This window comes from Pteropus medius, unplaced genomic scaffold (genome assembly GCF_902729225.1).
Source record: "Pteropus medius unplaced genomic scaffold, Ma_sr-lr_union100, whole genome shotgun sequence".
NCBI lineage: Eukaryota > Metazoa > Chordata > Mammalia > Chiroptera > Pteropodidae > Pteropus > Pteropus medius.
Window position 1 is genome coordinate 3,205,176 of NW_024355327.1, and position 26,605 is coordinate 3,231,780.

At 34.3% G+C, this 26,605-nt stretch overlaps 1 protein-coding gene and 1 pseudogene across 36 annotated transcripts in view; both read right to left on the reverse strand.

Moving 5' to 3' along the window:
* Positions 1-1,759: 1,759 nt before the first annotated feature.
* The window catches only part of SLMAP (sarcolemma associated protein), a 123,105-nt gene continuing 98,259 nt past the window's right edge, over positions 1,760-26,605 (reverse strand). For 14 of the 36 annotated variants that reach the window (XM_039858589.1, XM_039858575.1, XM_039858580.1 and 11 more), the window contains 7 exons: positions 18,213-18,335; positions 16,976-17,050; positions 14,422-14,742; positions 13,862-13,979; positions 10,995-11,166; positions 7,037-7,171; positions 1,760-3,642 (listed from right to left, as the gene is read on the reverse strand). In XM_039858589.1, the coding sequence (XP_039714523.1) occupies positions 3,550-3,642; positions 7,037-7,171; positions 10,995-11,166; positions 13,862-13,979; positions 14,422-14,742; positions 16,976-17,050; positions 18,213-18,335 (1,037 nt within the window). In that variant the 3' untranslated portion in view covers positions 1,760-3,549. Of the gene's footprint in view, positions 3,643-5,001; positions 5,092-7,036; positions 7,172-10,994; positions 11,167-13,861; positions 13,980-14,421; positions 14,743-16,975; positions 17,051-18,212; positions 18,336-26,605 lie in introns of all 36 variants that reach the window. The other 22 variants (XM_039858578.1, XM_039858571.1, XM_039858567.1 and 19 more) reach the window with 3 other exon arrangements.
* On the reverse strand, positions 18,585-18,703 carry LOC120599558 (uncharacterized; annotated as a pseudogene).

Consider the following 26,605-nt stretch of genomic DNA (forward strand, 5'->3'; position numbering starts at 1 on the left):
GTGCAAATGAACATTAGCCCCTTTAAATGTACATACTTTGACAAATTACTTACTCATTTAATTATAGAAATCAATTTGGAATTCTACAGAATTTTTTGTTTCTATTCAAAGAAAAATCAAATAGCTTTTTAAAAATTTACAAAAGAAACATATTTACTACTAAAAATAAATCAGAAATCATAAAAGGAGAAAATAATTGATAACAATTATACAGATATAAGCACCGCTGTAGCTTAGGTATAAATCTTTCTGAGTTCTCCTGCTATAAACATATCTTGTATGTCTACATTATTTCTTTATAAAACCAGGGTTATTCTATACTGGTAACCTCTTTTACTTAATGTACTATGAATATATCCCCATATATTCTGCAAGCACAGTAATCTGTAGAATGGCAAGATTAATTTATTTCACTGCTGGATATTTAGGTTGTTTACCCATCTCTATTACAAAAAGAAAAAAGAGAGAGAGAGAAAAAAAAGCTACATTAAATGCCCTGGTAGTTAAAATTTTGTGCACACAATTATGTTTTCAGAAGAAATTTCCAGAAGTGAATTTTTTGGAGCAAAGCTGTACATTTTTACCATAGTCGATTTGTATGTAGTTTTTTCTTTTTGGTAGCAGATTTCCATCCTTTTGATAGTAGATGTAAACACTGGAAGCAGTCAAAAGTCACTGGGGGTCAAGTTTGGTGATTAAAGTGAGAGATCAAGTTAGGCAATACTATTTTTGGTTGAAAGCCTCTGATTATTCAGCAATGTGACTGGTTTCCACATGAGAATCAAAGTAGCTCTCAGTTGGCAGTTACAACAGGCATTCCAAACTGTTGCAAGCAATTGGCTCATTATCAAACTAGGCATAACCCAAAGACACAACAGAGATTGGTGAAGATGCTTTCTTCAGATTCATTACTTTGTAGTAATATCTCATTCACAACATAGAAAGTCATGACATTTGAGTCAATTCATTTTAAATAGCTGTAATGGTTCACTTAAATGTTTGCAGTATTTTTTTTCTAATATAACATTCATAAACACTTATTTACCACTTGAGTGACACTTCACATACATTATCTTTTAAATTTTTCTACCACCACTAAAAATATAGATATTATTCCCTCCATTTTATAAGTGAGGAAATTGGAGACTCAGAGAAGATAAATGATTTGCCCAAGGCAATATAGCTGATAAAAGGCAAGCCAGAATGCCAAAAACGGTTCTGTTTAGCATCAAATGCCACATTCTTTTCCTTTTCTGACCCAGCCATATAATGCCTTTGAGTAATTCTTAAATGTATCATTATACGGTTGTTTAATTCTTAACTGCTATGACTAAAATTTCTTAATGACTCTATCATTACCAGTGAATAATCCTACTCTTTATTTAACCTGGAAGTGAAGTGGAGGGTATTGCTTATGAATAGGCTCATTTATATTTGTAAGAAAAACTGGCAGTAACTACAAAAACTCATTTATTCAATTTGAATAAAGTAAATATTGATACTAGACTTTATGTTTAGAGAGACTTGTCTGGCAAGTGAGTCATGTTTTAACAATAACCATAGTAAAAGAGGAAAAAAATTAGAGAAGTTAAATAAAAGGCTAATAAAACCTGGAGGAAACAGCTCAGTGTTTTCTTTTAAACCCTGAAGAACACCAAACATATATTATGTTGCATAAAGAGTCATTTTAAGAAAAGACTTATTAACAATCCAATAGCAGAGTCAGCACTAAGAATTTCAATGATATCCAACTCAAAAATACATAGGGAGAGTAAAGTTATTTTATTAAATCATGCACATCACGTGTGTTAGTGCAAATAGTTTAATCTGTACTCCAGAAATTCTATTGTACTTTATATCTTTACAAAATAGATTTAAAACAATTATTTACTTTAAAAAATGTAATTCTGAAGTTAAGCATTTCAGAACAATATTTGCAATAACCTATATACAAGAGGTACTGGGTACCACTGGCATATTAGCATTCTGTGGTGGAGTGGCTTCCTGCAACAGAAAATGATGAAATGAACTATATGACAGTTTTTTCTACAAGTCATTTGTGGACTAATTCCTCCATAAATCTAGTGATCCTCGAACAGCAAATCCCGAATAGCTTAAAATATAACCTTTTAAAGTATAAACAATGACTGCCAAACATCACAAGGCAAATTATATCCTAAACTTCTATTTCAATACTTGGCTAGGCCTGTGGATTGCCACAGAACATTTAAGCCAATTCACTGACATTCCCTCCCAGTCTTCACTGACTGAAAAATTTAACCATGTGATATTTAAGATATTCTATGATCTAAATAAACTTTATTGACGTAACTGTGGTGCCGCACAAAACCATAGCTAAACTTTTACTTCTGTGTTTTAAATTTATAACATCAAGCAGTGTTTAGGTGCTTCATTGTGCATGGAACATTATTAATCTTGGGAATAGTGCTTCTCATTAATAGAATGTCCCAATTAACAACAATAAAAAGAAAATAACCAGTTGCATACCCAACCAGGAAATCTGTTGGTAGGTAACAATAGCTTACCTCGAACATTAGTTAGCTTTGAAATATCATAACCAAATTAAGTCAGTAAAAGCTTATCTAAAGAGATATTAATTCTTTCTTCAATTAAACATGCTTGGAGGAAGAGATGATAGAAAAAAAAACCATGCTTCCTAAAATGCTGTATATGAAAGTAACTTGGCTTTAAAAGAAAATATCTCTTTAAATACATGAGGTTTAATAAATTACATTCCAATTGACTCAACAGTTTGGTTTACTGCACTGAAATGATATAATTACTATGTTTTTGCTCCCAGAAATACTTCAGTTTGCTCAAGAAAATACACACTCTCATGGAAAGTTTTTCAAAGTTGATGTCCTCCACATCATCAAGTCACATTAAGGCTGAACAAGTGTGCACGTACTCCTCAAATTATCACTAGAACAGAATATTTCCCAAGTGCATTATTTCTCTTTAAAAAAAAAAAAAAATCCACGCAGAGTTGTCTCTAAATCTTGTTCCCAATAGCTCAGTGGTTTTATAACAAGTAAAAATGGCGTAAATATGTAAAAAATATATATATATGTGTATATATTTCAAACTGATAGGCACTGAGCACACAGGGCCTCTCTTCCCATGTATGTATCGGTTGTTTGGTTTGGGTAGTTATCGAATCAGAAAAATGAATTATCTGGCCATTAAAATTCAGAGTAAAATACCCATAAATTTAATGTTATAAATAATTTGGTGTACCGAGAAGCCTACTTTAGGCCACCATAATATTCAGAATCTCAACATACTAATTTAAAAATTACATGAAAAATTGCAAGCAAATTATTGCTTACAGAAGAATAAAGTCACAATTTTATATTCTCTTTATAGACAGATACATTTTATATAATTTAAAGCAATGACCCTACAGCTGTATTCTTGCACTTCTGCTGTTTTAAGAGGTAAAAAGGAAGAAAATGGTTCTGTCTCTCCCCAGCATGAGTGTGATGCCAGCTTCTAGAGGGAGACGGTGTACGGACTCAAGAAACACTCTCACGGAGAAGCTCTGGCCAGACCCGGCACGTACAGCACGATGGCTGTCACTGCAACCAGGGCAGCCAACATGGGCATCCAGGGCCAGGGTTTCTGTGTGGAAAGAAACCAAGAGTCAATATCACATTCTCCCCTCTCTTTTCATACCTATTAACCTGTTGGGTTCCAGAGAGTCCTGAGTACTCAGAATATTAGAAAAACCTTATCTTTGCATAAGAATGAATTTTTAAAAAGAAAAGAAATAAAGGTGAGGGAGTGCAGGTGTGAAGAGAGCCATAATAGCAGGAGCTCTTTTAGAGGGCCATTGTGTGGAAGCCTGATATATCTCAGCAAAGTCTTGGGTAGCTTTTAATTTTGTTACAGTTGAAACCTAACAGTGACTTCTAAGAAATGCTCTGGGCTCAGCCTGCTTTATTTATTCTGGTACCCATATATTACGACTAACTTATGTACACAGATGTCTACACTATGTTTCTACCTAAAATGTTTATTTATTGATAAAAACCGGACTCAACTGGTGGGGTAGCTTTATACAAAGGGCTGGCGTATAAGTTGATAGAAAAAAAAGTGGTCTAAGTTTTGATCCTCTCTAATTTGAAACCATGTAAGACAAAATCAGATGGGGTTCAAGATGGAGAAGTGCTATTTAGGGACACTATGTAGTTGATACTTTTGGTAAAGACCATGTCCAGTGTAATAATGTCATACAATCATCTTATATAATCTATTAACATGCACGCCTGCTGAGGCAAGCGTGGATGGGCTGGTCCCTGTTAACTTTCAGAGGGCTTTACATATCAAGTGGCTTTGGTTGATAGCTTTATTTTCACTACGGTCTTAGAGTCTTATTGAGAAAGTTGGCTATTAAAGATATATTCTACTGTTGCAGATCAGGGTTCAGAAAGATGTGGGATAGGTTTACTCTTATAAGTAAATGCACATTGTGGCTGAGATTGTGAGCCAATGGTCCATTATGCTAGTCTCATCCTTTTTAATCTTTATAGCCATGGTGTGAAGAAACTACACTATGAAAAAGAAGAGGGAAGGTAGGAGGGGGAAGAAAGCTGGCTGAAAACTTCAAAGAGGCAAACTCTTCATTTCTCATTCGAATTTGATTAAAAATATAATTGGGAAGGGGTTACTAATATTGCAGAAATTTATAGTTTACTCCAGTTTGCTAGAGACAAAGACCAAGTTAAAGGCAGAATATTAAAAACTGGTTAGGTTGAAATTAATTCATGGTTAGCATTACTACAAAGGCAACAAGACAAAATGTTATGTGATTAGTTGATCGTTCAGTTCATTCATATGACACAATACATGGCATACTAAATGAAGGGTTTGCTTCAGGTAACAAAATACCTGTGTGGTTTTGCCATGCATTATATTACAAATATGGCACAAACAGGTGACGGGGACAAACAGACAAGGACTCAACAGTATTGCTTGTACCTTTCTCTACCACAATGGACCGAAACACCAAAACAGGAAAGCCAGGAATAGGCCGATGAATACGGCTGGGACGGGTTGTAATATGGAAGGCTAAAGAAGGGAAGGGATATTAAAATCATTTTATGCTATAAAAAAATCAGATAAGATGATTTAGACCTCAGGGAGGTAGGAGAAAGGGTAGGAAGACTGAGGTAATAGAAGTAAGAGCACTCAGGTTTTGTACTGAATCAAACATTTTAAAGACATCTAATACAATCCAGAATGGAGTGTGGTATGTAAGCTGGCAGACTATCAGTTTAAAAGGAATAGCTGGAGGCAATGGCATTGTGGGTGTCCCTAACATCCTAATGAAATGTAGCATGTTAAGACAGAGCAATGACAACACCTCAATAACTGATGCTCTGCTTGACAGTACATTATTTTTGTTCCATACTTGGAATCCATTATTTGACAATGAGTACACTGGAAATGGTTGTAGTTTATTTTATTGCTCCATCAAAACCTTTTTTTAAACCAGAACTCTTTTGCCTGAGGTGATACTGCATTCAAGTTTAAAAATAAATGCCCTGTGATGCGTGCTTCCTAAACCAAACAAGAGATATGATACAATGTACGATAAACATTTGGTATATGAAGACAGGCAGCTAAGTTTCAGGGCTTTCAGTTATATTACCAGAATATAATCAATTTTTAAAAGTAAAAGAAAATGACCACAATGAATATTACAGAGTAATATTTTAGTACCATAAGTCCGATATCATAAAAAATTTACCCTTAAGGTAAATTATTTGTACAACTATAAATAATAACAAGGTTACTTTTGAAAGGTTCTAACTACAGGGGGATCCATTCTGATTATGCTAGATGTCTTCACAGGTTAATTTAGTGGAAGGTGAACTGAAATTCCATACTCAGAGGGATATGAATTAAGATAAAAGAAAGAAGTTACCAAACCATTATGATATGATTTCAGAAGAGTTCTGTAATCTACATTTTCAAAATAAACGCAATTTATTTTTGCTTAGCATAAAGCCTCCAGACTCAATTAATCAACTTCTAAAAGGATTCCAACTAAGCAACAAGCTTTATTTTCTAAAAAACTAAGACCTTCTTTAGCAAAGGACAGTTGGACACAACTCATGAGCATTCTGTGATGGCCATGCAACATCATTCTTTCGTATTTGTGCTGCGAGTTAAGGAAAGTGCCTTCCTCTGTAGGAAGTGTGTGACTCACACTCACTGCAGTGTCCAAGCCATGACAAGAGTTTGAAATAAGTCAGAGCACAACCAACTACACTGAACATCATCCATCAGTTAGGGCCCACAAAGGCAATGACCACCAAAACATATAACACGACATTTATTTAGTATAACATCTTTTTAAGACCATCTGCCTTTCTAGCAAATGCAAAACAATATTAAACTCAATTTATACCAAAATGTTCCAACTTCTCTTTCTCTCCCTCCCCCCTGCCATGCATCCCTACAGAAACTCACCAAATACTTCCTAATATTTATAGTAGGCTAAAAAGACACTAAGCTTTTTAGGAATATGCCTTGGTGAGAACATTAACAGTATAAAATGAAAACCATAATTAAGTCTCCATTTTTAGATATAGCCAAATGCTAAGGAGTCAACATGAACTACTCTTTCTTAGGTGGGTCTCTGGTGGTACAGCACTTCATTTCCCAGCAGGGGAAATACAAGAGCCAAATGATGGTGTAGTGACAGAACTTCAGATTCATCTGGGAAAAGCTGACAGTTCTTAGGTAATTATTTTTCTTACAAACAAGGCTCTTCCTCTAGGTAGTCTTTAGGTTCTTCTAGGAGTACAGAGTAAAGGGGAAAATTCTTACTAAAAAAAAAAACCTCGCAGTACAACTATTCCATCATGGCATTTCATAATGAAAAGTTTAGTTCATGTTTATTACAGGCCTTAGTTTCTCAAGTCAGTAATAAAATCTTCTGAAACATCAATTTCAGGGCCCTCACCTGCCTTTCAATCAAAGCTAAGCCAAGTTTGCAAAGACTTACATTATTTCCTTTCTCTCGGAGCAGCTTCAGGTTGTCTTTACACTGTTTGAGCTCATCAGTGATTGACTGTTTTTCCTGCTCAGTCATTTCAAACTTCAACTTCAGTTCTGAGAGTACAGTCTGTGTCTTTTCGTACTAAAGGCAAAGAAAAAAGAGTGTGCAGACTCAACTTAAAATGGGTATGAAGTTATGGTCCTAGTTAGGCTTACATAGCAGATCTATTTCGTTACCTGCAACACCAAAGTCAAGCCTTTTTTGTTTTAAGGAGAATAAGAATCATTTGCACTAATATAAGATTCTTTAATGTTAACTTGATTATATGTAAGAATTTTCTGGAATTAAAAAAATTAAAAATTGAGAAGTCACCATTGTGTCATATAAAGGATCACTTTTCCCACTGAGTTAGAAGAGAAAAGCAAAATTTCAAACTGAGCAAAAGAAAGCAAGTGAAGAAAACTCCATAGCTTAATTAAAGAGCAAGGTTAGGAAGTTTATATCCTGGTAAGCAACGTCGGCCAAGCTATTTTAGTCTTGAAGTCCAAAGTATTAATTCCCATTAGGCCTTTCTTTATACGGGGTATATAGGGTATAACAAGTGTTTTGGATAGCTGAACTTACAGGCAAATGAAGCAAAGAAATACATCTAAGGTACTAACCACTATGACTGAAGACATTTCTATCTCTCCAGTTAAATTTATAAGCATCAATTAAAAATAATTTTTAAAAATCTTTTCTGATATTTTTCCATAGTTCTGAAGCTACTTCCTGCTCTGAAAAAACAGTTCACTGTATATAACTTGACTTTCAGATGCAGTAGCTATCCCTTTTACACAGGTGATGTCAATGTGAAACATAGTATGATTTGCCCCTACTTTAAATGCCCCCGGAGGCAGGAATTTTAGACTGGTTCTACTTTTAGATATTGCATCTTACATGCAAGTTGGGCTCCCAGTCAAAGAACAAAGACTGTTCTGCTGCTGGCTGTGCCTCTGTCTTGGCCTCTGTTGCCCCATTCTGCCATCTCTGAAGGTTTTAGAAGAAAGAAAGAAAGACAAAGGCTGAGTATAAAATATACCATGGGTCTGGCATATCAGAAGGTTTCTCCTTTTCCCTAAATATAGCCCATGAGGCTGGAAAGTCTCCAGCTCTTTTATGCCTATATCCTAGAAATTCTACAATAAAGGATATCTTTATATGGTGTTTCTGAATAATGCAAATATCTTAGAATGATTATTTAGGAACTTATCATTATGCATTCCAAAGATAGATATTAAGAAGGATGCCAATGTACAAAAACATTAGAAGAAATGGAGGCAGGGGAATTAGGGTCAGCAGAGAGGTCACTAGAACGTGGAAGGAAAGATATGAGTACAGAGAGGGAGGTAAAATATGAAAGGAGCTCCCTATTACCTACCAACATTCTCAAAACAAGTCCAGGTAGTATGCCAGAGAATGAACTGAGGAGTAAGATTTATGGACTTTATGACAGCTTTTTTTGTGGGGTCTATGGACTTCCTTCCAGAATGCAGGTTATGAGCGGCTGCCAAGGCAAATTCAGTGTACCTAGACTAGTCTCCAAACCTTAGAATAATCAATTCTCAATAATCTGATTCTTAACAAGGACTAAAAAATAAGTGAAAAGTGCTTTGCTAACCTAAATTTTCCCTTACTTTCCCTTTTCACCATTCTCACACCCAGCCTGCCCTTGACATCAAAGTGCTTAGTCATTTCTCCATTGCAAGAGCTGTGAAGCAGAATGACAGGAAGGCAGCTCGATCAGGAAGATCCGGCTGTTTACCTTCAGCATGTGAGTTGGGTGGGAAGGACTCTGGCCTCAGTGCAATATGGTGAAGCCAAACAACTTGCCTGAGTCAGTCTTTGCAGGGTGGACTTGTGTGTTCAATGTACTACAAATTCTTAAGTCAAATATAAAGGTGATATACCATTATTCTTCTCTTATTACTGATGGTTAAAATTTACTGTTTACATGTACTTTTCCTTTGTTAAATGTTCAAATAAAAGCTGCCATATGTAAAAATTTAATTGTTGGAGCAAAGGTCACCTTCTGCAGCCTTAGTTTGAAATCTCGCTGGATATCATTTTTGCTCCATCTTGCTTTCTAACTCGGTGGTGAGAAACGAGCTAAGTTGTGACTAAAGTGGAAATACCACACAATACACCAACACCTTTGGTTTTTCTACATACAAATAATCCTATCTGGGCCTCCTTATTAGCTTGTAATATTTTAGCCTTTTACAGTGCTGAAGATACATAATCGTGGTACTATGCATATTAATCATGATTCTATGAGAGAAAGAAGAACAAAGGGGAAATATTGAAAGGGAACATATGTGCATTAATAAAAATATTTGCAGTGGATTACACAGATATAAGAACCTCTTTAAAGAACATTTTAGTTACAGACTAGTATCAAATCGCTGACATCAGGACAAACAAGAAAGAGAAGCAATTTTACATTACAAAAGACTGTGATGACTACACGTCATTTGACAATGGAAAACAATGAACAAGAAAATAGAAAAAAAACATATTGACAAGATCAGACATATTTTTAAATGTGCTGCATTTAATGCAATCCAAAGGCTATCAACAATTTAGATGCTGTGGCAACATGCCACTGCCACTTGTGGAAACAGTTAAAGCATTTTTGCACTGATTGGGTAGTGACCAAAAGCAGGCAAACAAATAATGCAACAAAATGGTTAATGCATTCATAGTAACATACAATAGAATCATCTTCCAACCACAGCATTCTTCCTAGATTTTGAAAGAATTATGGCATATGGACTGGAAGGACACAAAGTGCTTACAGTATTAAATACCAGGATATTTACTTTGGCACAAAATTTGTATTCAAACTAAATAAAATGAGATTTCTCCCAAAACAAATATCCTTAGCAAGAGGATATAAATGAATATATTACAAAATCAATATGGCCACATATAAATAAAGAATGTTACAGGTTTTTTTTTTCCCTTTAAGAACAAACATGAAGACAGAAAAACAATAATCATTTCCAAGTTCAAGATACCACAAGGAAAGGAAAAAGCACAAAAAACTATATTAATTAAACAGATCTTCTAAAAACAATTTCGAGAAAATTCATTATTAAAGACAAAGAATTGTCTTCACCTTCCTTCTATTTATAACAAATCCTTCTTTTAAGAGAATCTACAACTGGGGTGGGCCCTAACCAGTAGATCAAGATGCATCATCCTTCTCCATCCCCGAGCTGGTCAGGAGTCAATGTAGGGAGTAGTATAAAGCCAGAAGGACTGAACACAGCTTTTACGGCCCCATAGTCAACTTCAAGGCTTTGCTCAGGAAGAGGCTGGGTGGGGTCACTGCTCCAAAGTCAATTCTCACCCTTTTTAACATGATTTTTTAAAAAGACACCAAGTCAAGGTTTTAAGCAAAATGACATGAAAAGAAAGTATGCAAATTTGTGAAGAAGGGGAAATAGGGATGGGGAGGGTAGGTGGGAAGAAGTAAAAGGTCACAGAACATGTGTTTTGCTGGCTGTCTATACGAATTTTAAGTAACTTCTCAGGCCAGTTTCACCTGAAGTGTTTAAAAAGCATGATAATAGTGTGGCCCTAGTTTGCTTTCCCAAGTATTCTAAGTAAAATAAGGTATTGTCTTTGAAAGAGAAACAATGAATTGAGTGATCTGGTACAAAAGGCTTTTCATATAGGTTAACTAATTGGTAGAGAAAAAATTTTAATGTAACTTTGTATATTTATATTTTTGAGGCCAAACCCTACTAATGAATTCTCTATATGTGTATCATGATATACAGCTAGAAATAACCATGTAGAAATGCTCCAAGTATCAATTTTGTGACAGGTAATGACTTTGTTTCTAACTAGCATGAATATCTGATTTGCCTTTGGCTTTAAGTCCAACCATAATTGGGCTCATGTCTTTTCACTTTACCTCTTTCTGTACATCCTTTGCTTGGTTTTCAGCCTTACTGAGAAGAGTTTTTAAATCAGCTGAATCCCGAAGATGCTGTTCTTTTAAGGATCCCACTTGATTCTCGAGCTCTTTTCTAGTCATCTGAAGGATGCTGAGATCACTGGTAAGCTCTAAACTCTGCTTCTGAGAACTGTAAAATAAATATTGACAGAGTTATTCATGTAGAAATAGACACAGCAGAAAGTCTAATTCCTTATACATTTCACCAGGAGGGATGGACTAGATTTCAGAGGAGAAAAGAAAAGTGTAAAAAGGAATAATAAGTAAAAAGTGTTAAAATATCAAAAAAGGTAACTTTAAAGCTGTGTCTTATTTTCAGATAATCAAATATACACAAAGATTAAAAATTTAAAAAGATTCAGTGTAGGTCTTCTACAGGAAAGAACAGCATATATTTCAACTATTACAAGTTTAAGTACTTAACAAATAGGATGGGGGACAAAACCTTAAAGTTTAGGAGCCACTGACAAATCAAGTAACGATAAATCTACTCAAATGAGAAGATACATCAAACTATGAAAAAGCCCAGGACAAAGAACCAAGAGACTGAGTTCTAGACCCCAGCTCTGCCACTAATTAGCTGTGGGATGTTGAGCAAGTCATTAAACTGGTGTAATTTCATTCTCTGAGTAAGCATTTCCTGAGCTCTTAGATCTGTGCTAGGCATCATGTTTTACAGACACAAATAACACAAGGGGTGTCCCAGGCCCTCCACTGCCAAACAGGAAGACAGAACTCAATATCTGAGGCTGTTTTCTAACTTAAATTGTACAATTACTTTTATATCTTGATGGAAAAAAAATAACTCCAACTTACACACTAGCAAACCAGATTGAGAAGCATAAATAGAAATTCTTTTTTTGACTCCTTCTATATTACAGATGACAAAGAACAAAAGACCTGTATAATGCAGCTGTGTTAAAGAATGAAGTAGTTAAAGGAGGACAGGTTTTCAAAATGACAGCTTTATGCCTCTCAGGATGAACTGTAAGACTCAGACTCAATACTGCAACTGAGGTACTATACATTATAAATCCCATTCCAACTGTATGCTAGGCAGATTCTTAGGGGCAGGTCTGATGTTGTCAGACCAATAAAGCTAGGAACTAAATGGCAGATGAGACCCTGTAAAAAAAGGACTAGCTTCTAAATACAAGTATACTGAAGAGGCTTACCCAATAAATTTAGAGAACTACTAAACCAGAAAAGTTTAAGAAAAAAAATTAATTTGTCTTAAATAGTTTATGAGTTTAGGCAGACAACTTGACCAATAATCTAATATAGTCCACCCTCTGGGACCTAACATTTTTAAGCCACATGCTTGTAACTCATAAGGAGTTTGTTGGCTTATTTTTTAATACTTAAAATTTGAACTAAAAATATAACATTTAATACTCTGTCAGATTCCAATTATTAATCACATTTCAAAAATGAAGGACCAAGTCCGAATTTTTAAAATATCAATAATTCCAAAATAAGAATAATTTAAGATAATCATTACTGGTAATCAAACATCAGTATTTCTTGCTTGTTAGAATACTAAACTAAGTGGATTCATGAAGAGCCAAATGTATTCCAAATATAAAGAATTTGAGTGTCTATATCATCTTACACATACTTTATAACCAAACAATTTGCCTATATGTGTGGTCACATAGATAATCAGTTGATACACTCATATGTGTGTGTATATGTATTCATATATATTTTTGTATTTGGGGCCTTTATTATGTCCTATTCATATTTTGGAATTGCTTTTACAAACTTCTATATGTTATGAACAAATATTTGTTGTATTTTTTTATCATTAATTATCTCTAAACATTAAAAACACACATAAATGTACAAAAAGACTACATAAAGATATGACACTGGAAGAGAAAATGCTTTATAGATATTGATATTGAGAACATATGGTATTTTAAGGAGGAGTTTTAGAGAATAAATCAGCACATCTTGTTCCTTCAACTAGTTCTTGCTTTTTAAAAATGTATAATCATTATAATTGTTTTTGTTTTTATACGCAGATAATGAGGCTTACTCTTTTGATATATCTAGTCTTTTTTTCACTGTTTTCCCTAAAGCTTGTTTTATATGGGAACTGACCTTGACCACTGAGTTTTTGCTAACCTCAATGCCCTTGAGGAGTACAACCACAAGGCTAACGAAAGAATGATGACTTCCATTTTTGGTGTACTACTATCATGTTCTGAATTAGAACACATTGTTTAAATATAAATACAGAACAGATTAAATTTTTAAGGAAAAATTTTGTTGAAATAAATCTATTGTATTCACTGGTTTGCCTGTAAGGTACTGAATATTAGAAAGATTTAACTGGTTTTAGAGAAGTTTTAATCTTATATATTACTCTTTATATAACGCTGTTTGAAATTCTGAAGCTGAATTTGTATTTTTCAATAGTATAAGTTCTTTATTATAGTCATCTCCTGATCACCCTTATTAAAAGAAGGGATCACTGGCATGAAAGAAAAGCAAACTTGTAATTGAAATTTACTATCGTTTAGTTTATAGGGCCAATTCGATCACTAATTATAGATTTTTGCTGTTTGTTTGTTTGAGAGGGAGCATTTAATGAATCTGTATTCCATGAGCACATCAAAAGGAAAGGAAATGTATGATGATGTGGGCAGGAAAAAAATGCTGAAGTATTCATTTACCATGGTTAACCTGCCAAATAGTCAGAGTCTGGCTGAACATTTTGCTCCAAAAAGGTATTTATTTAAGTACCAAAATTAAATTTAATTTAGATGAAAATATGAGATAAAGGAATATCTTGAAGCTAAAAAAGAGTTCTTGCATACTTGTGCAATTCTTTCTCTTGACGCTGCAGTTCTGATGATAGCAAAACATTTTCCTTTTTTAGAGAATGACATTCAGTTTCCAATACATTCCATTCCTTTCTCAACTTCTCTAGTTCACCTAAAAGAGTCCCAAAACATGTTTGTTAAATATAGGAACATAACTTCCATAGTAATTCAAGGAATAAAGGGAAATATTTCAGAGAAGAACATAATTTTTCCTATGTAAAAACAAGTAGATTTTACATGGTTATCCTTAGATTTGTTACTCTGCATCTATACCTCAGGGAAGTTCCATCACCTTGAACTTTTGTAACAATTTTTCCTACTTCATTTTTATAAGACAAATAAATTTTAATAGTATTTAAATAAAATATAAAATTATAAAAAATTTAAGTTTATTGTAGAACTTTGCAGACTTAAAGAATGTTTATAGCCCCAATATAAGAATACTACTTTATACAACTAATTGTTATCAAAGAGAAAAACAGGTTGAATGGTTATTTTGTACAAGTTATCAATGTCAAGAGGTAAGGGCTTTAATGTAAAATACATTTATGCACCTTGTAGCCTTATTGCTTCCTCTCTCTGCTGATCCTCACACTGCTGGCATCGAAGCTGAAAACTGTTTTGAAGACCAGTGATTTCTTTCTCATATTCAGATGCTGCTTTTCGCCACCGCTCAAGCTCAGCTCGCACCTTCTTAAGCTCTTCTTGTAAAGAAGCAATGTCAGTGTCCCGCTCAGAGGCAGCCCTTTCTGCTGCTTGATGAAGAAGCAAAATTTCATCTCGGGCACTAAGCAATTCATCTCGAGTGCTTGTGATTTCACTGTCTTTCTCCTCCCGGAGATTCTCAATATTGATGTGTAACCTCTGCAGTTGGGCTACAAAAGTATATTTATCCATCATTTTCTTAATCCACGGCAATTACGAATAAAAGAACAGCTCATATGAGACTATAGTTACTAAACAGCCCAGGCTGTCACACCTGTTTGTTGCTTTTGATTAAACTTACAAGCAATCTATGTTTAATGCGGAATGTCAAAATACAGAAACACAAAGAGAAAAAAAATCAGTGATCTTTATTTCCCCTACACAAATTGTTTTTAACATTTGCTACTTAATCCTTCTAGATATTTTCTATGCATTTATATACATTAAAAACAAAAAATAAGGAGTGATCATAATATATGTAGTATTCTCTATTCTGCCGGTGCTGAACATCTTTTAGTAACAAAAAATAGCTATACTGTAACTTTTTTGGCTGATCCTTTATTTTAGACATTGTAGGCTATTTAGTTTTTAATTACTAGAAACAGTGTTGCTTATAACACAATCCTGACTTTTTTCCTTAGGGTAAATTCCCTTGACATAGAATTGCTTGGTCAAATGGTAAGCATTAGAAAAACCTTTGATGTTCGATTAAATTTTTCGTTCAAATGTCAATTCTTTAAAGAAGATTTCACTGATGACTTATCTAAAAATAGCTCGCTGTCATTCTCTACCCTTTACTCTGCCTCTACTGGATGTTACATTATATTATTTGCTTATTGTTTCTCTTTTCCACTAAACTGTACATCTCGTGCATGCTCTATTCTCAATACTAGCAAAGTAAACAATCAGGAATTATTGGTTGAATTAATAAAATTAAAGAATACTGCCTAATCAAAGAGGTACATTTTTAAAAGATTTGGTCTCATGCCCTCATGATCAAACCGAAAATAATCTGTATAAAATTATATTTGGTTCAGAAGTAAAATATTAGTCTTGGTTATTATAATTCAAATAAATTATAGATAGAAAAAGTTCCTTAGGTAGAAGAAAAGATAATTAAAATAATTAAGAGTATTAAAGTTGGAAGAGGGGGAGGTTGCTCCATAAATAAACATTAAATATTATGCTATTTAAGTCTATAGGAAGTATCGAGGTAACTGGTTCAAGATCTGAAAAGACACAATGATAACATGACCATGGATTTGTGGATAAAGTCCTGAAATACACATGCTGGCACTAGGGGGCACTCAATGATGCCTAGGTAAGACAGTTTTAAGATAAAAGACAGCACTATGTCACAGAACCTTTAGGGAAAACTGCCCAAACACAATACAGGATGGAAATACAGATTCAAATCAGATTTATATAAGCTAATGGATAATGACATTAAGCTATAAGAGTTTAAAAGTTTTCAACTTAAAAAGATATACAATTTGCCTCAGAAATTCTAATTTGACCACGATAAAGTTAAAATTTTTAAATAATTCAAATGTTCCACTCCAAAATAAGAAAAGAAAACCCCAAAAGATTGTTTTTTTCTGGAATATGTTAGGGCAAATATCATAGGTCTCATACAATGACTATCCATTTCTTCTGAAATAAAATTGTTTGGCTATTTAATTTCTTCTCATCTTACCTCTCAAACTAAAATTTTAAAATAACATTGGTTCCCTCTTTGATAATAAAGGCAAATTAATTTTGCTTTAGGAATTTTATAATGGCATAGGAAAAAAGACCTCTCCTAGGGTATCTCATAATTACAGTCTCACAGTACTAGGAGCACCAGTTTAAAGAAAACCCTTGACAGGCAGGGGTCTTTCTGGTCATTTCTGTAATGACCCTGCAATAGACCACAAAGAGGTAGCAAAACAGTGGGTATGAAGAGCAGCCTATACCATGGAAGGCAGTACAGGGAGCACTATTCCATTCCATGTGGTATATAATTTTTGTTGCAATGTCAAGTGTGCTATGAGCACTAGAAATAATGCCACCAAAAAGCTAAAAGTGCTAATGTACAAGGAGGTCAAAGTGATTTCCTGTCTGAAGGCCCTCTCTACATAACCCAGTAACTCACTACATAATCCAGAAAGTGACAGTCTTACCAAATCCATATCTTTACCCCTGCTCCTCCCATTCCATGTGTCTATTATTGGATTATGAGGGAATCTTCTCTTGTTATCTTCTTTAAAAAAAAACAAAAGTTCACCCAGTTATAGCCTCAGATTCTAGGTTAGAAGAAAGCCATGAAAAATGGGAAACTTCTGCATTCTTATTTTTCATTCCTTTTGACTCACTAAAAATAAGCAAAACAACAATCTCAAATACCCTTGGGGTGTTCCATACCTTGAAGAACCTGTATTTGTTTAGTGGATTCCTCAACTTGATTTCGATAGGCTTTTCTTTCTTCTTCCAAAAGAGCTAAAAGAAGAACATAGTATACCTAATTTTGTGAGTTAATGTAAGTATTCAAAATTGAGCAGCTGGAAATTTGTAAAAAACTCTTTCCTAAAGCTTACTGAAGGAAACAAAAGTTAGGCAGTAAGTATTATCAGTATTTGCAGTTAGTTTAAAGATTTTAGGAACACAAAACAGTAGTAAGTAATAAATCTATTCAATTTAGTGGGGTTTTCTAGATCTTGTATCACCAAGATAATATGTACTATTCTTCACATGAGAAACATTCTTAATAGTTGTTTATCAGCATTTCGATCTATATTTAAAAACCAAACTTAAAATCTTCATGTTTAGTACCAAGCACAAAGTAAGTGCTAAATAAGTAACTGATGTTTGTTAATATTTTTTCATTATAATTAAATAAATTAGCTTGGACCCTCTAAGAGGCTGAATACCAATTCTAATTTCTTTAGGAAGCAGAAAAGGAAGGAAGCAGTAACAAGTTCCCAGTTCTGAGAATCTTGCTCCTTGTCAGGAAAGCCATCTTAGAGAACATGAGGATTCCACAGGCCATTCACTTTCTCTTCATTCTAAGACTTTCTAAGGTACTAACTGACCACAACCAGGTAGTTAGTGTGAATGATATAGAAAATGTGAGCTCTAGGGAATAGCAGACTCCACTGGCCTATGACACTACAGATAAGTGAGCTGCTAGAAAAGAAGTGGTTGAGACATTAGAAGATTTGATACCTTAACCTAGACTCATTCCTCCCATTTACTGATGAATAAATACACTATAAAGTCACAGGGAATAGACATTTCCTTTATCTTATAATGAGTAGCTAACATTAGATGTAACTAAAACTTTGAAATTTATATACATTAGGCTTTTTCCCATTTGTTGTACTTAATATGTATTTAACTATTGAGACTTTTTACTGGTATAGGTCTTTCTTGATCTTCACATCAATAAGATGAAGAAAGTAGAGCAAATGAACTCTCCTCATTTTATTGATCTGAAAAATATAAATGCAAAGAGGTTACGTGAATGTTTCAAAAACATATGTCTAATAAAGCTGTGGTTCTGAAACAAGATACCATGCCTCCGGACTGCAAATTTGGGGCCATTCAGTTATGTCATGTCGTCGCCACATCCCTTAAAGAATTAAAGTAATCTTGATCTCACCTTGAAGTTCAAAGCATTTTTGTTTACTTGCTCTAGCTAGCTCCTGGGCTTCAATCAATTCCTTTCGAAGATGCTGAATTTCTTGTTTTGCCTCAGTTTCTGACTGTGCACCCTGTAAGTCATCTGACGAAAATGTTTATTTTAAAAGCAAGAGTTAGTATCACACTATAATCTCTACAACCAAAGATTAGCAATCTCTTTCATGTTTAGACATGCATAGTTAAACGACATAGCACAACTAAGTTATGTGAAATTTGGAAGGAAATTATGTTAAGCATTTTAGTTATTTGACCTTGGAGAAAGAACACAGTACAGTTAAATACATATTAGTAATTCATGGCATGGCACTATAAAATGTATAATTTTTTTTTAAGGCTACAGCACCCAGTATTCCTAGGTGGTCTCCCATCCAATTACTAACCAGGCCCGACCCTGCTTAATTTCCGAGATCAGACGAGATTGGGCATGTTCAGGGTGGCATAGACAAAACGTATAAAATGTAGATTAATATATACTAAAAGTATATATTTCACTCATGTAGAGCTTATGTAAGGCTTGAAATTCAGTAAGATGAACATCATGCAATTCTTTATCAATTGAGAAATTTCTTGATAACAAGTCAGAAAAATTACACTTGGAACTGAATTGGAAATGGAAAAACAGAAACAAACTTTTCTTCGAGAAAAAGCATTTCAGTACGATTTCCCCAGCTGTGGAATACAAAATAAAAACTAGGCTGAAAGCTGCATTGTGCTCACTTTGCCATCACTGCTTTCCCCAACACTACACACATAACAAATATTTGCTGAATTTTAAATGACACTTAAATGATTATATTGCAATAAATCAGATTTAGCATTACATCTCAAACATGCTCCCTCCTGTAATTTCTTTCTTCTCTACTCACTCTGCTCATCTTTCATTGTATTAAAACTTTCTGCTACTGAACACTGCCTGAAATAAATAAATCATCAGGTAGGCTATAAGTCTTCTAACAAATTCTATTTGACTATTACTTTGGTTTACAAATAGCTCACACATAACAACTTTATCAAAAAAGAGCTGAGAATAAAACTTCACAATATGATCACAGTAGGTCTCAGATGATACATATACACATTTTCATACGCATAGACTATATCTTACTTTTCCCTAGTCAACCTATCAATTCTTCTCTCAAACAGTCTCTTGGTAAGGGTGGGCACATATACATAGAGAGAGGTTTTCCAGTGGCTAAGGCACTGTCACAACAACTACAAAGCTTTTCTTTCAAACCACATGTTGGAGTCTGCAATAGTCCTAGCTGCCCATCTCTGGATTTGTCCTTATGTAGAACAATGTCCTTATTTTTAGGAATATTTAAGAGGGAAGTGTCATGATGCTTAAATCTTATTTTCAAGTGGTTTAGCAAAAAAAAAAAAAAAATCCTTCACTAGATATTTTCTTCGTTGTATGTAAGCATTTTTTAACCTTAGCACTTTTGACATTTTGGGCGAAATAATTCTTTGTTCTGGGGCGTTTGTTGTGGGGTAGTTAGTAGTTTCTCTGGTTTCTACCCACTAGATGCTAGTAGCACTCCCTCTGAGTTGTAACCATCAAAAATATTTCCATATTTTGCCAAATATCCCTTGGGGAGTAAAGCTGTTCCATGTTGAGAACTACTGTTCCATGTTAATAATTTGAAAACCAAGAAAAAACAAATCTATACAAAGCCTTCTTTTCCACAGAAGCATTGGTTGGCAATTCTGAAACTATTTTCTGTGTATTCTAACAATGATCAGATAAATATATTGTAGATAAAAGGAGCCAGGTTTCTCACTGTTGGAGAAGAGAATTACAGATATGGAAATAGAGAATATAGAATTAATCCTGCAGTATAGGGTATAAATTAGAGAATGAACTCTAATAGATTTGAATGTACAGAAAAATAAAGATACAGAAATAAATACAGATATGTGAGATTGTGTAGATATACATACATGTTTGTATATATAATATACATACATATCTATTGCTTAACTCTGTCCATCGAGTGGGCCTAGAATCACAACAAATACTCAGATCTTGGTTTCTAAATACCATTCTCCACTAAAGAGACCTAGGGCTCACTGGAGAAATGGCTGATTTCAGGGCTATGATCAGGAAAAGCATAAGATGAATGGAGAACATCTTTTTCATCAGAAAAAAAAGGCTCAAAGAATGATTGGGTTATGTCAAAAAGACATAAAGAGCTCCCACTGGCCAAACATGGAACACTTTGAGCATCGAAATAATTAATGATAGTGACAGATTATAATCTACCAAATACAATATGAATCCATGAATTCACACTGATACAGCAGAAGGGAGGGAAGGGAGAAGAGGAAAGAGGGGAAAAGAGAAAACTCTTCCTTAAAGTAGAAAGTCAGCTAATAAATGTTGAAAGAATTATGAAATCACTATTCGGCAACTAACATAGTAATAACCGATTCAGGCAAGAATCATCAGTAGATGCTAAAACTAAAGAGATAAAAGTTTGAGGAATTACAGGATTTTACATAAAGTTATCATCATCAGTGACAGAATGATTCAAAATCAGAGACTTTCTGATATGATGCCCAATATTATTACTGTTACATTCTTACTAAAAATGCATAGTTTGAATGTAATCATGAAAAAACATAAGATGCAGACAAACTAAGGAATATTTAATAAACTAACTATGCTCTTCAAAAATGTCAATGTCATGAAACACAAAGAAAGACTGAGGAACTGAAGAGATAGGACAACAGAATGCAACGCATGACTCAGGATTTTCTTTTGTCATAAAGGTCATTATTGAGACAATCAACAAAATATGAATAAAGGTCTGTGTTTTGATAATAGTAATATATCAATGTCAATTTCCTAATTTTGCAACTTGTATGGTGGTTATATAACAGAAACAGGAAATTCACACTGAAGTATTTAGGAATAAAAGCTATCATGTCTTGCAATGTACTCTTAATAGTTTAGGAACAGAGAGGGAGGGGAAAGGAAAAGGGAGAGGGAGATGGAAAAATCAAATGTGGTAAAATGTTAACATCACATGAGGTGAAATGTTAACATTTGGAGAATCTGGATGAAGGGTACATGGATTCTTTGTTCTAGTCTTATGACTTTTCTATAAGTCTGATAGTGTATCAAAATAAAAAGTCAAAAGAAAAATTTCTTCATATATACACAATACAAATAAAATATAGCAAAATACCAACAATTGTTGAATCTAAGCAATAGGCATATATGTATGTTTTGGTCCTTTTCAACTTTCCTTGTGTTTGAAAGTTTTCATGATTAAAAAGGTCTCTTGAAATTACCAATTCTAATGCCACAATCTTAGAACCTCAATCACTTCTTCCTAAAGTCTTATCCTTAATCTATCTTGTCCTTTTACATTCTATCCTTCATTGTGATACTACAGCAATTCTCTTACTTAGATCAAGAACCTGCACTGACTCCCTATCATCTTTATGTGGCTTTTAAAGTTCTCCATAACCATCATTACTTATTTTCCATTACCCACTAATATACTCAATTCCTAATAGTCACCGTCGTAGCTCACACTCATGACTATTTTCTTTACTCATCTTTGCTCATACCATTCTCCTTTACTCCTACAAACCTGCACATCCTTTAAAGCTCAGGCTCGAGCATCTGCATTTAACCCTGTGACTGCATCTAACTCCCAGCACACAATGGTCTCTTTTGCTTGATTTCTAGAGCTTGACAGTAAAACCCAAGCAAACCAGGAAGGCCTTTCAAGTTCCTTAATTGTTTAATAGCATTCAATTTCATTTTTAAAGGACCATAAAACCACGCAGATACACAGGATTTGGAAGAGACCTTTAAGATCAAGTAACCTATTCCTTTCATTTGACAGATGAAGAAATAAAAGTCTAGAGTTCTGAAATGGCTTATACATCTGGGCAGTGGAGACAACCAGAATTCTCACTCTAGCTCAATCGTTGTTTCCATAAATCATGGTACCTTCTTAGTTAAATCAATAACGATTAAGTGGCATGCTTTTCTAACAAACTCTTATTTTCTTCCCCAGAAATAAGAGGATTCCTATCACTGTTTTCATTTAACAAATGTTAAATGTATATATGTTTCACATTTCTGCTCCATACTACATGGAACATACTATATTCCACCTAATACAAAGCTAGACATAGAGTAGGCACTTAACTATCTGATTAATATACAAAATATTTGAACTTAAAATGTATAGATTTTTTAAATAAACACAATAAATGTAAATAAATTAATGCAACAACTAAAGCACTACTTTATTTTGAGGAAGAGAATTCTTTTATAAATGCAGAATAACTGTGTAATTCATCTTGAAAGTCTGTAAAAGCAGACATTTCTTGTCTGCAGTAGAACAATTCTCTTGATCAGTGATGTGAAACAAAACTAATACTTGCTTTTTGAGCTAAAAATAATGGAATAGATTTTATGTTAAGTAATTCTGTTTTGGTAGACAAAATATAATCTAAGCAATAATGAGTTCTGCTAACACAGGGATCTATTGTTTGCAAATTTGTTCTCTGTATCACATAATAAAAAATTAGCATTTAATTAGAGCAAATAAAATGCTATGTGTCAAATAATGTAAATATACAAACTCTATACAGTGCTTGATTATAGAAGTAGAGATATTGTTTAATAAACACAAATTACTATATTCGAACTAATTAAGTAGTTAGTGTGCAGATCCTCTTTTTAGAAAACCAAGTACCATTTTTTTTTACCAAAGACAAATGAGCAAATCTTTTTGAGCTAAGGTTGATCAAGGGCTCACTGCATTTCTTATGGTTGTGGGGGAAAATGCATTACTAGTTTATTGTGGTCTACTCTCACTGTGCCTCACTTTTGTCACAGAAAGGGACTTTTTGTATCAATCTATTTCATGATCTTGGGAAAAGTCTTGTGATGAGTATTAGTGGAAAGTGCTTAAATGAAGATCAATAAATGACTTACTGAGTCAAATCTATTTTATTTAGGTGTGCAAGTCAAAGAGAAAGAAATGATTTTTAGGAACTATGATGCTATGGAAAGATTAACAGAATCTGTTTTTCCCTTAACACGAATGGTGTATATTTAGAAATGCTTGGTATATTATGGGCCAGTGGCTAACTTTTCTCAGTCTAAGGCTAAATCCCGTAAAGAGATCCATACCACACAAGAACCCACAAATCAATCAGCCTTGGCACACAGAATACCTACATGAGATCCTAAATTAAATTTGGTGTGACTACTTCTTTCAAAGAGTGACTGGAGAGTTAACTTAAATACTGCCCTTTGCTCTAAACATGGTTGAGATATTATGAACCACTTGGTAAGGGGCCAAATCAAAGTATCTTTTCCCAAGTTCTATTTTGCATGTGCATGTTTGTTGAAGGCTGATGTAGCCACATCATCTGTTAACTCATCAATTGATAGAAACATCTGACTGAGAGAGCTGGCCGGGTGGGTGTATCTTTTTTCAACTACTAGCACTCTTCCCTTTGAAAGGTCTGTAATTGCAGGCTTGTTTGATGAGAACAAGCTTCACTACAAACAAGACTGTTTTTTTCATCAAGGGTATATGCAGCCATATGAGGTAGTCCTAAGTAGTAGCCTAATTATGAATTTAATTTTGGGCATAGCCTCTTATTGTTAATTCTCACTCTTTTGCCATTCTTTCTGACCAGCTAGGTTCCTTCTTGACAATTGGATCTTTCTGACCAGCTAGGTTCCTTCTTGACAATTGGATCTGTCCTCTTCATTGTCCTCGTTTCTCTGTAATTTTCTCCTGCAGTACTACAGTCCACCCCTACACAGAGAATTCTCAAAACATGGTTAAGCTAGGCTCTCCAAAGTTCCCACCACACCTATTCAAAATACAATTACACTATCAACACTATCCTTCATAATTCTGCAGCTTCTGCATGTGTCTTATCTTTTTATCTCTCAGGTCAATAAATGTCTCGGCAATAAATGACAATGACTTTCTAGTCCTAATTTCTGTCTTGCACTTCCAACTGCATTTCTCATTTCCAGGGTGATAATATGAAACTGGGACACTTTTGAATGTAAAAGGGAGTACTTTCAATAATTACACTGGGACAACAGGCATACACAGTTCCAGGCAAACGAGAGTCTATGGTCACTTTTCCTGTTCAACAGGTACCAAACTAAAACCATCACTTTCCCCACCAGGATACCTCTTCTTCCAGAAATAAATACTTCTTTTAATAACACCACTATCCTTTCAGTCATTCAGGGTCAAACACTGGAATTATATCTGACTTTCATTTCTCTCTCATATTCTGTTTCTCAGGCCAATGGATTCCAGATGATTACCAAAGAAGTGATGATAAAGACAAGAACTGGGCCCAAACCTGAATTTTGTTCTTTGGTTTAAATTTCTCACCCTAGTTCAGACTCTCAATGATTACCTAAGCCTCCTAACTGACTGTCTTACCTCCAGCCTCTACCTATTCCAATTCATCCAACAATCTCCCCAAAATACAGGTCTAATATTTCTGTGCTCAGAGCTACTGAATTCTGCCAAAATAATCACCTCAACTTATAAAATACTCAAATGATTATATGAACAAACTTTAAGTATACTGTACTTGTCAAACCCAACCCATATTATCTAGCTTGTAGTTTTTAATGTTTCCTTTGTCTGAGAAGATATCTCAGTCTTCTCTTAATCCTACTCACAGTGGTAGAGCCACTATGTGTAACAGTCTGGAGGTTCCTCAAAAAATTAAAAATGGATATACCTTTTGACCCAGCAATTACACTTCTGGGTATTTAGCCAAAGAAAACCAAAATAATAATTCGTAAAGATTTATGCACCCCTATGTTCATGGCATCAGTATTTACAATAGCCAAGATATGGAAGCATCCTAATTGCCCATCAACAGACGATTGGATAAAGAAGTTATGGTTCCTTTATTCAATGGACTATTACTCAGCTATAAAAAAAAAAAAAAAAAATGAAATCCTACCATTTGCAATGACATGGATGGACTTAGCAGTTATTATGCTGAGTAAAATAAGTCAAGACAGAGAAAGATAAATACCATATGATTTCACGTATATGCAGAATCTAAGGAACAAAAGGAACAAATTAAATGAAAATAGACTTACAAATAGAGAGGACAATCTGGTGACAGCCAAAAGGGAGGGGGTTAGAGGGCTGGGAGAAAGGGGTGAGGGGTTAAAGAAATACAAATTAGGAGTTGATGGTGTTAGGTCCAGGAGGGCCCTATCCCCCGTAGTGTAGGAACCACTATGCCAATTTACTCGCTCAAAATATTCTCACCAAAAAAACCTGCCTCAAGCCCCACATAAGTTTCAGATCCCCTTGCGCATTCAGGGCTGATGCCATCTTCAGCTCAGCCAGGCTGTCCCTCTGCTACAATAAATCTTGCTTAACCTCTTCAGCCTTGTGCATTCCTCCTTCAGCGAACCTAACTGATAGATGGTCCTGGGGATGACAGCATAGGGAATGCAGTCAGCAGTAATATAATGGCTAGATGCAGAGCCAGAGGAGAGAAAAAGTAATCAGGGGGATCATTTCATAAACTATATAAATGTCTAACCAATGTGCTGTATACTTGAAACTAATAATGAAATAACAAATTTAAAAAATCTATGTAATCTATAAAAAAAACCCAAATGACTAATAACACTATCACATTGACAATAATAAGTAATTCTTTAATATCAAGTATCCATTTAGTATTAAAATTTTCCCACTGTCTCAAATTTCTTTTGCATTTGGATTGTTTGAATGAAGATCCTAATAAGGTTCACACATTGCAGTTAGCTGACACATTTCTTAAATCTCTCTTAATTTATAGGATCTCTCATGGCTCTTTCCTCCCCACTCTCCCAATCTTGCAATTTACTTGAAAAAACTGAGTCATGTGCCCTGCAGAATTTTCCAATCCGAATTTTGCCGTTTTATCCCTACCACATCATTTAGAATACATTCCTAGCCCTTTATATGTCCTGCAAGTTGGTAGCCAAATCTAGAATCTTGACCAGGTTCAGATTCAATTTTTTTAATTACTGAATATGTCATATATGGTATGACACACTTTCAGGGTCATCTCAAATGATATTTCTTCCACGAAGCTCAAACTGCCTTTCTTCTTCATCTTCCAAAATAAACACAAAGAAACAAATAAAAAATCTTTCCTTTCTTTGACTCCTAATAGTAACAACTACCAAGAAGCAGCTTATCATCTATAACTCTCTTATCACCAAGGACAGAAACTCCTTAAACCCCAAGAACAGTCTTATCAGACTTTGAAACCATGAGAGGCACAGTTTCCTAAAAAGAGCAAATTGCATTAGATACTACTTGGACT